The 11,059-nt window shown below is 34.8% G+C and overlaps 1 protein-coding gene across 1 annotated transcript; it reads right to left on the bottom strand.

Moving 5' to 3' along the window:
• Window positions 1–1,432: 1,432 nt before the first annotated feature.
• Window positions 1,433–3,125, bottom strand: LOC110630776 (heat stress transcription factor B-2b). The gene is made up of 2 exons (XM_021778350.2): window positions 2,682–3,125; window positions 1,433–2,603 (listed from the first exon to the last, which is right to left on the bottom strand). The coding sequence occupies exons 1-2, from the start codon at window positions 2,928–2,930 to the stop codon at window positions 1,914–1,916; spliced, it is 939 nt and encodes a 312-aa protein (XP_021634042.1). The 5' UTR covers window positions 2,931–3,125; the 3' UTR covers window positions 1,433–1,913.
• Between the last annotated feature and the right edge of the window lie 7,934 nt (window positions 3,126–11,059).

Here is an 11,059-nt window from a genome sequence, read left to right as displayed (position 1 = left end):
CCCTCGTTAATCTGGCAGAAAACAGTTTGCAAGGCCCTGTATCCAGAAATGGTATTTGCAAAATTTCACTCGCTGGCACGTGTCATCCCTTGCATCATCCACAGGGATATTAATATCTTGCTTACGAAGATTTTGAGCCAAAAGTTGCTGCCTTTGCTGGCCAGATTGATCATATTACTACAAAGATTGCTGGAACTTGTGTACACATTCCACCAGAGTATGGACAGATTGGGAGATCAACTGCAAGTGGAGATGTCTACAGTTTTGGTGTAATTCTGATTGAATTGGTGAATGGGGAAGAGCTGGGTGTTTCAGAAGATTAAAAAGGGCCAGGCTGCTTCAGTTATAGATCCAAGTGTTTTCAGTGAAGATTCAAAGCAGGTTTGAAGTGCTAAAGATTGCTTCTAGTTGTCTGTCCGATAGCCCTGCTGCTGCTGATAAACGTGCTATTCTTGAAGTTCTGGAATTCCTGAAAGGGATAAAAGATGAGCAGATGTGGAATTGACCCCATCCCCACTGAAATATTTAGGAAGAAATGTTAAAATCTTCTGTTCGCAAATCTAAACTGATGTAGAGTTCAAAGAGAACTTTTGATGCTTTTTGTGCAAGTATTTCACGGAGCAATAGCTGTAATAAAAGGTCTGGCGAGCGGAACTCTCCTTTTTCCATTTTTCTTTATTCCCGAGGTCTTAGGAGGCCTCAACAATCAAGACTCGTTTTTTTTTGGGTCATAATAACAGAGATCTGTAGAAAACCAGTATCCTATTTTCCGGATTGTCATTCTCCTTCAAAAGTCCACCGAGTCCTTGGCGGGGGTAAATGAAATTATCCAATGGAAACAACGTCTTTCTCCGGAGAGAGACTGACATCACGACTTCAATTATAAGTAATTCTTTTACTCGCTCGACTTAAATTTCCGGAGGGAAAAAAAAATTATATATTCCTTTTATACTATGGTTAGATATGTAGAAAATTGGATAAAACAAAAATAACTTGATAGAGAGGAGACAATTAGAGAGAGAAGAAAAATAACTTTAATTTTTTGTTTGATATTTTCTCTACATTCTTCCAAAAAACAAGAAATATACTTTATAAATTTTATTTTAAAACTATATATGGACAATAAAAAAATAAAAAATAGAGGATATAATGAGAAACTATAGAAGAAGAAATATTATTTTCCTTTTCTAGAAAGTTCTTTCACCTTGTTATTTGATTCAGTTACACCCAACAAATTTATTAAGAAATCCTTTCCTTAAATTGATTTTTATGATAGCTATCTATTGAAAATAATAATAATGATTAGACATATATTTTTTCACTCATAAAAATTGTAACTCACTAGAAGTACGCACAAGAATATTCCATAATTAAGAACCTAAAATAACAACGAAGTGATATTCACATTTTAGAGAAAAACAAAAAATTATTATAGAACTACGGAAAAGGGCACTTCCGTAAAGCAACCATGGTTGGTTTATTTCTCATCCCCAAACACACGTCACCGTCCCCTTTATCTTAATTATTAACGCAAATCACATTTGGATTCCGACGCTTTCTAGAAAGTGAGAAATGCTATTAAATCAAACGCAGAAACAAAGAGGGGACTTTTCTAAAATAAAGATTAGGACCTCCCCAGCAAAAAAAAAAAAAAAAAATAGAAAATGAAAAAGTTGTAAGAAACTTCTTGAAGTTGGTCTCGGTCCCAGCAAAGGTTCATAAAGCTCGTGACCCATTTCGCACGTGCCTCTCCTTGTCCGTGACTTTCTCATCCACTGCCTCACTACAGCCTCACCACCTCTAATTTCATGTTGTAATAAACATTTCTCTGTTTTTTTTTTCAGTTTTTAAAAAAACAAATCTAATTCTAATCCTATCAATTACATTACATAACCTTCCGATTATATTGCAGTTCAAGCCGCGGCTAGTCTTGATTCATCATCACCATTCATAGCGTTATTCTGACAATCAAGCGGCTCAACCTTCACCGAATTAGCTCTCGGTTGCTGCAGCTGCAGTTGCAGTTGCAACTGCGCATCATTATCCATCGCTGCGCCTTCCCCTTCCCTCGCCCTCTTCACACCAATCGCCACACCAAAAAGCCTCGCACTCGTGTCGTCTTCTTCACCGCCAAATTGCTTTTCCTGAAGGAAATCTACCGGCTTCACCGTCGAAAAACCTCCGCCTTCCGACGTTTGAAAACCACCTTCTGATTGACAAACCGCATAATTTGACACCAGACCAAAAATATTACTACAAAGATTCTTCATTTCCGTTAATTCTTTTGATAGCTGCACGTTCTCTTTCCTCAATCTCTCATTCTCGTCCAAAAGCTCTGTGCTTGGTCCGCTCACTTGAACTCCTCTTGATGGCGATGAGTTCGTTGATATCACTTGTCCATCACCAGAATTCGACGGAGATATCATAGGCTTAGCCGTTGGAATTGCTGACGCCGCTATTGCCACCGGCGTTGGCTGTGTCGCCGTCCCTACCGCCTGTGTCGAAATCTTCCTTCTCTGTATATCACATAATAGAATTTTCTCGCCTTTACGGAAACAGTCGTTCGAAAATTCCCATCGATCCGGTACCACCTTTCTAAATCCCTACAAAAAGGAAACGATGAAACAATAAATTAAACTTTCAGAAAAAAGAAACTGAATGAAACTTCAATTGAGACTTACATAAGTATTTAATTGGCGAACAAAGCTGGAAAAGTTGTTGTGCTTGAAGTACTTGGGAAGCAAATCTCTAGCAAACACCGTAGGGTTCCAAACAATGAAAGTAGATCCGTCATCATTCCAGGAAATCACATCGTCTATTGTTTGATCATCCACGAGTTGGTAAGTCTTTGTCAAAAAAGGAGTCGGCAAAGATCTCTGTGATTCCACGGCAGTCGTCTCTCCATTCTGCTCTACCGGCGGGGGCGCCATCGCCGACGCTTAAAAGAAAAAGTTTATTTAACCAATAAATAAAGTAGTGAGGGATTATTAGATAATCAGAAATTCGGAGAGAGCAAGGTTGAAGATTACTGGGACGAGATTTGTTATGGTAATTCTAGAAGGTTCCTACAGAATTTAAGAAAAGGAAGGAAAGGGGGAAATGGAGAAGGATGAGAGAGAGAGAGAGAGAGAGAGAGAGAGAGAGAGAGAGAGAGAAGAAACGGTAATGAAGAAAACAAGGGAATGACGAGAAAGATAGAAAACGATGAAACGACGAGAAGCTGCAGTACGTCTCTTCAAGAAACTTCTCATTTTAACCCCTTTTTGCCTCGATAAAAATAAAATAATATAACTCATTTTTGCTTCTTTTTTTTTTTTACGCAGCAGTAATTATTCGAAACTATATGGTAAAATGAATAATTTAAAAAATAAAAATAATGGACAAAATTTGTTAATACATATAAAAGATAAATAGCATTAAATTGGTTTAAATTAAACAACCATACATATATTATTCAACATTTATTGTTTTTCTAAATATGATTTATAAATGAATTATGCCTGGATAATTGTAGATTTTTCAAATTAAATTAATAAATAATAGTAACTAATAAACTAATATAAATTTAAGTAAAAATATGGTAAATTTTATATTTTATGAAAATGTAACTCTCAACTAAATATTTAAACATGGGAAAGAAATTATTTTCCTTCCATTATAAATTTATACTTTATTTCCTTTTTATATTTTCATTCCTCAATCTAAAACATATAAAAATATTGTGGAAATGCTTAACATTATCACTCGTGATATTTTTTTTATTCTAATTGAGATACTACATTAATTTACATAATAATTATTGTTTTTTATTTTTTTTAAATTATTGGTTATTTTTAGAATTTTTTATTTTTCATACATACTCTTATTTTTAAGTTATTTAATATTATTATTAAAAAATCATTTAATATTAACCTAGAAAAAGAAGTATAAAAAGTATTTTAAATAAATTATTAAATTTTTTAAAATTAAAACTATTAATTAATGTTATTAATTTAAATATACAAACCTTAGAAATAAATATTGCTACGGGAATAGTATTATTAATATTAATTAAATAATAATTAATAAAAAATTATCGTCCTAAATTTTATAATTAAAAATTATAAAAATTTTAAAATATTAAAATTTTCACTATAACTATTTTTAATATAAAATTAAGATATTAAATATAATTAAAATAATAAAATCATTATTAATAACAATCATTTAAAAAATATTAAATAAACCTTAAATTTGATTTGATATAAAGCTCGGTAACCGTTAATAACTCTAACGCGTTACAAAGTTTTATTTACATCTCATCAAATATAATTAAAATTATAGGGTTTACGGCTAATAAACACCGAGTTTTAAATTTTATATTATATTTCTATATATAAAAGCTCTTTTTTTTTTTTTGAAATAGATAAGAGCTCTTTCTTAAAATTAATCATTTACATCTGTGATAATTTCATTGCTGGACGGTATATTTGTTTTTTTATCATATAACTAGAATTACATTAAAAGCATATAGGCCAATTAAAAAAAAATATAAACTCAAATTTAAATTCAATCCAACAGACATTACAAGCCTAAATCAATAAATAAATCAAATCCATAAATAAATCACGTCATGTAAGAATCAAATAGTTTAAAAATAATTTATTAAGAATCGAATAGTTTAAAAATAATTTATTTTTATCGGTATCACTTACTGCACTGATATAATTAAATTGAAAGTCTAAATCAATAAATAGATCAAATCTGTAAATAAATCACACATCATACAAGAATTTAACAATCTAAAAATAATTTATTTTTACTGGTATCACTCATTGCACCGATCTAATTGATGATGGACCGATCAGAAGTAATAACTGAACTTGCCAAAACTCATAGTGCTCTCGTCCATAAAATAAAAAAATCAAAGAGGAAAGTAAGAATGAAAAGCGCTAAAAGACAAGACTCAAATGAAGTCGGTTGACTCCCAATGCAAGATGTCCACTCCCAATGTCTCCGCCATATTTGAAATTCAAAGAGAAGAAGATGTAGCTGAACCAAATGAACAAGCCCAAAGAATAATCACATATTATCAACTTGCAAACCTAGACATACAAACCCAAAAGTAAGACGTCTTGAGAAATAAAAGTAAAAAGAAGCAGACACCAAACTTCCAGCCATCACGAAGCAATTGCCACCAAATCAAACCAATCTTCCACTAAGAAGGCTTAACCCGTCAATCTAAGTCTAGATTTCCATATAGAACATTTCATCCCATCGAGAAAAAAAATGCGATAGAACCCACCAAGAGTCAACGTAGCGGCGCGGTCTCAAGGTGTGTCATTCTAACACATAAAAAAAAAGAGAAAAGAAAAAAAATCAGCAAGTGAAAAGAAATTCGAAGGTCGAACCCCTTTCTGCTGGCGAATAAAACAAACACCTTTACCCTTTTTGCTCTTACTCTTTTTCTTTTTAAAACTCTCTCTACATCATAAGAAAAAGTTCAATTGCTCGATGATACTCACGATTCTAGAGATATAAATTTAAAATTTTAATCTCTTGTTGCAGTCACTTTTATAATTGTTGGTGGTAAAAAAAATAAATATAAATATAAAGATGAATCTGATAACATAATAATTATGGATTCCGTTTAGATCTGACACAGTATACAAGAGAAATAGAAAAGTCACTCGCACTAGGACATCTGGTCTAACTAGGTACTAAAAGAACCTACCTGCGCAATGAACATATCAAACCTCCCATACCTTTAACTTTATCTGTACTGGCAACGAGCAAGCTGGCTTTACCTACGCTCGGAGCAAGTAAAACAGATCCCTTTAAAGCGCTCAGGATCTCGCTAGGGTCATAATTACGCATGCAGTAAAGTTGACAGAATTGACGCGTGTGATAAATAGAGTATGAGCTAAGCGGTTCAATGTTTATTAACTGACTGTCTACTATTAATGAGTCACTCGACGCATCTGCCACTACAGGTCATCATCAAATTAAAAAACTTCAATCTTCACGGCCCATAAAATTTTCAATCTTATTAATTTTTAATGACCCAATCAGAACCGTTAACTTTTCTGTAAATCAAGACGTGTCCAACCTCCTTACCTCATCAACCTCATCAAACCTCATACATATCAGAAACCAACACATAGTTAACGTCGTTTCCTTTTTTAAAATATCCAAGGTGAGCAGGCTCATGTTGTGGCTTTTATTAAAGAAAAATGTATGCTCTTTTCATTTCGTAAAAATAAATTTACTTTTTCTCTTTATCCATTTAAATTATAAATTATTTTTTAACATAGTAATTTGTCTATTATTTATTAGATTTTTAAAATAATAAAGTAACATAATTAAAAATCTATTAAAAAATAAAACTTATTCCTACTAATTATATTTTTATAATATATTTAAAAATATATAAATTTTTATGAGACAAATAAAACATTTAATTATTATTGTTCAAAATTTTTTCCGTGTCTTTTCTTTTATTGTTTGTTGTCCGTAATTAATCTCCAATAGCCAGTTTTGTCATAATCTAATAAGTGAAAAAGAAAATTTATCTAAATTCAATTTATAGACAAAATAAAATAATATGAGATCTATATGAAAATTAGATAATACTCAGTTTAGCATAGAACTGGTCCAAACAAAAATTGTCCAGGTGAAAATGGCCAAAATAGGAAGATTGTCTCGTGAATTCGAGTAGCGAAATTGTTGTAATCCAAACTTAAACTTTTAGGTCCCCCAGCAAGAAGCTAATCGACAATCAACTGAAAATTTTACGCCATGTGTACTGCTGTCTTATTTGTTTATCTCATAACAGAGGTCGGAAGAGACTGGAAAATTATCCCATCCAAGGAAAATGACATGCCTTGGTAATGTAGCTACAGGTCATTTTCCTTCAAGCAAAATTTAATCCACATATGCATTTGGATAGGAAGAACAGCCACAACCCCACGTTCACCCCTCAGTACGTTTCTTTCTATGGGTTTTTGCTATCCAGTGTTTACTACCTTGTTCCCTTTGGGGCCATTTTATTTGTTCTTATTCAGGAGTCTGCTGGTGTGGTTGTTCGCTTGACAGGGCAGTAAAACTCATCTGCTTCTGCTGGTCCTGTCTACTAAGTATAATTAGATACTACCATTGTTTATCTCTGGGAAGCACTCGCTCTTGCTAAGTAACAAGCCCTCACTATCCAGAACACTGATCTATCTCAAGTGGAAGTTTATAGATCTTGTCAGAAATACCTTTCTGGTCTGTTTCCCCGCAGCAATACAAAAGGAAATGGAAAATCAAAGGAAGAAAAATCACAATGAACTAATGAAAAAAATCCAAGCAGCAAGTAGCTTGCTTAACCAACAAAATGGTCTACAGGCAGAAGGAGAAATAAGGAATCTATCATCCCCAAGTGAAAAATACTCATCTACACTGGGTCCACAGGGACCCGTAAGGTAAATAAGCCGCAGTAAACCAAAGCATATAACCAAATCATTATTAACCAACAAAGAGTAATAACAGCCATGAAATGATTAATTACTATTTAGTATCTAACATATTTCACCAGTCATACAACTTGAAGCAAAAATGACTAAATTACCAAATTTGAACACACCCAATCTAAACGGAAAACCAGACAACAATACATCCCAATCCCATGAATGTAGTGAAAATTCATCAGGGATTTTAGGAGGAAGAAACTTGTTATAAGTTATAGAAAGTAAATATGTTAATATAGGAAGTAAATATTGATAGATGGGTCAGTTGCTTAATCTTAGAGATTGTATAATCATAGGGTTAATTTCTTTCCTATTTAGATACCGTCTCTCATGTATAAATAGGTTATAATATCTATTGTGAAATACAACAAATATTATTCTTCTACATGGTATTAGAGTCATTCTCGTAGAGATTTAATTTTTTCTCTCAAGTTTTAAAATTTTTTTTCGAGATTTAGGGCTCTGTTCATTTAGGTTACCCATAAAGAGTAACATTTGGATCTCACCATCGCCGGAGTCGCCACACCATTCCCTTGTTAGATCTGAGGTTTGTTTGCAGTTCGGGTGTTGGGTGGAGGTGTTTTAGGTACTATTCATATTCGGGGGTACTGTTCATCGGCACTGTTCACGCAGGGTACTGTTTTCTGATTCTGTGTTTCTTTTGTTGCTATCGTTTTGGGTTGGTTGTCCTTATGGCTGAAGTTAAAACTACCACCGTAATTGATGTGATTCCTATGATGACTAAAATCACGGAACACAAATTGAATGGATCTTCCGATCAAGGAATTTTGATATCTGCAGATGAATATGCACAATTCATCCAATACCAGGCATCTCTAAAATCCTCTAATTCCTCCTCTATCACTGCAATTGCCGAGTCAAGTATTTCTACTACATGTCTTGTGTCTTCATCTTCCAAATGGGTTATTGATTCTGGTGCTACCGATCATATGTCAGGTAATTCTACCCTTTTGTCTAATCTTGAGCCTCATACATCGCCTTCTTATGTTACTCTTGCTGATGGCACTAAATCTTCTGTCATAGGTTCTGGTCATGTCAACTTAACCCCTTCTCTTTCTGTATCCTCTGTGTTATGTCTCCCTAAGTTTGCATTTAATTTGCTTTCCGTGAGTAAATTCACTCATGCATTGAATTGTTGTATCTCATTCTTTCCTGATCACTGTGTTTTTCAGGATCTTTCGACGAAGCAGATTATTGGTAGAGGGAGTGAGTCAGAGGGTCTTTACATCTTGGATCAGCAACTACCTCGATCTCTGGTATGCTCCACGCGTTTAACACCTTTTGATGTTCATTGTCGTTTGGGGCATCCTTCTCTCTCGGCTTTGAAGAAGTTATATCCACAGTTTCATTCTTTGTTTATTCTAGATTGTGAGTCTTGTCAATTTGTCAAATATCATCGTTTACCTACATTGTCTCAAGTCAATAAACGGGCTTCGTCCCCCATTGAGTTAGTCCATTCAGATGTTTGGGGTCCTTGTCCTGTTGTGTCTAAGTCTGGCTTTAAGTATTTTGTTACTTTTGTTGATGATTTCTCTCGTACTACTTGGTTATTTTTAATGAAGAGTCGTTCAAAATTATTTTCTATTTTTTGTGCATTTTATGCTGAAATCCAAACCCAATTCAATACTTCCATCCGTATATTGCAAAGTGATAATGCTAAAGAGTATCTCTCTGGGGAATTTCAATCTTATTTATTACAAAAAGGGATTCTTCATCAGTCCTCTTGTGTTGCCACTCCTTCACAAAATGGAGTTGCTGAAAGAAAAAATCAACATCTTCTTAAAGTAGCCAGAGCCCTCTTATTCCAAATGAAGGTACCTAAATGTTTTTGGGCTGATACTGTATCCACTGCTTATTTTTTTATCAATCGCATGCCTTCCTCCATCCTTCATGGTGATATCCCTTATAACATTTTGTTTCCCACTAAATCTTTGTTTCCTATTGAGCCACGTATCTTTGGTTGTACTTGTTTTGTTCGTGATGTTCGTCCACAGGTTACTAAATTGGATCCCAAATCACTCAAATGTCTTCCTTGGCTACTCTCGACGTCAGAAAGGGTATCGTTGTTTTTCTCCTGATCTGAATCGGTATCTTGTGTCTGCGGATGTAACATTCTTTGAGTCTACTCCGTTTTTTCCGCCATCATCTGTTTATAACACCCAGGAGGAGGAAGATGATCTCTTGTTATACACTGTTCGCTCTCTGTCTCCTCAGACTACTCCTACACCTTTCGCTCATGTGCCAGGTCGCCCTCCCATCTTTCATGTGTATTCCAGACGCTTAGAGGACTCTGACTCCGTTCCGCTACCCGCTTCTTTGTCGACCGATCCTGCTCCCACTGATCTTTCACTGTCTGATTTGGATTTGTCCATTGCTCTTCGCAAAGGTAAACGTACTTGCACTTATCTTATTTCATCTTGTGTCTCTTATGATCAATTATCCTCCTCTTCTCGTTGTTTTGTCACTGCTTTAGATTCTATTTCAATTTCCAAAACTGTTATTGAGACTTTGTCCCATCCTGGTTGGCGTGCTGCAATGGAATACACATAAAAGATGGGAGGGCGACCTGGCACATGAGCAAAAGGTGTAAGAGTAGTCTGAGGAGACAGAGAGCGAACAGTGTATAACAAGAGGTCACTGATCCTTCACTGTCTGATTTGGATTTGTCCGTTGCTCTTCGCAAAGGTAAACGTACTTGCACTTATCCTATTTCATCTTGTGTCTCTTATGATCAATTATCCTCCTCTTCTCGTTGTTTTGTCACTGCTTTAGATTCTATTTCAATTCCCAAAACTGTTATTGAGACTTTGTCCCATCCTGGTTGACGTGCTGCAATGGAAGAGGAAATGATGGCCCTTGACACTAATGGTACTTGGGAGTTGATGTCCTTGCCCCCAGGAAAACGGGCTATTGGGTGCAAATGGGTGTTTACAGTGAAAGTAAACCCTGATGGATCTATTGCTCGCCTCAAGGCCCGTTTAGTGACCAAAGGTTATGCACAAACTTATGGAGTTGACTATTCTGATACATTCTCCCCAGTTGCCAAGCTTGCATCTGTCCGATTGTTTATTTCCTTGGCGGCTACTCATGATTGGCCTTTGCATCAAGTAGATATTAAAAATGCTTTTCTTCATGGTGATTTTCAGGAGGAGGTTTATATTGAGCAACCACCTGGTTTTGTTGCTCAGGGGGAGTCAGGTAAGGTTTGTAGACTTCGAAAATCCCTTTATGGCTTGAAACAGAGTTTTCGGGCATGGTTTGACAGGTTTAGTGAGGTGGTCCAACAATTTGGAATGAAGATGAGTAAGTATGATTACTCAGTGTTTTATAGAAATTCTGATAGTGGAGTAATTCTGCTTGTAGTATATGTGGATGATATCGTTATTACAGGAAATGACATTGCTGGCATCACATCCCTAAAAGGATTTCTTAAAACACAGTTTCATACAAAGGATTTGGGTTCCTTGAAATATTTCTTGGGAATCGAAGTCATGCGGTGTAAGAAAGGCATCTTCTTATCTCAAAGAAAATATGTTCTTGATTTGTTGGCA

The sequence above is a fragment of the Manihot esculenta genome, chromosome 14 (assembly GCF_001659605.2).
Source record: "Manihot esculenta cultivar AM560-2 chromosome 14, M.esculenta_v8, whole genome shotgun sequence".
NCBI lineage: Eukaryota > Viridiplantae > Streptophyta > Magnoliopsida > Malpighiales > Euphorbiaceae > Manihot > Manihot esculenta.
Note: the sequence above shows the minus strand (reverse complement) of the source record. Positions and strands in the feature narration are given on the sequence as shown.

Excerpts from the sequence above, each read along its gene's own strand:
- LOC110630776 (XM_021778350.2), bottom strand. The coding sequence starts at position 2,930 with ATGGCGCCCCCGCCGGTAGAGCAGAATGGAGAGACGACTGCCGTGGAA. Across the intron at positions 2,604-2,681 it reads TTCGCCAATTAAATACTTAT|GGATTTAGAAAGGTGGTACC; the intron begins GTAAGTCTCAAT and ends TCCTTTTTGTAG.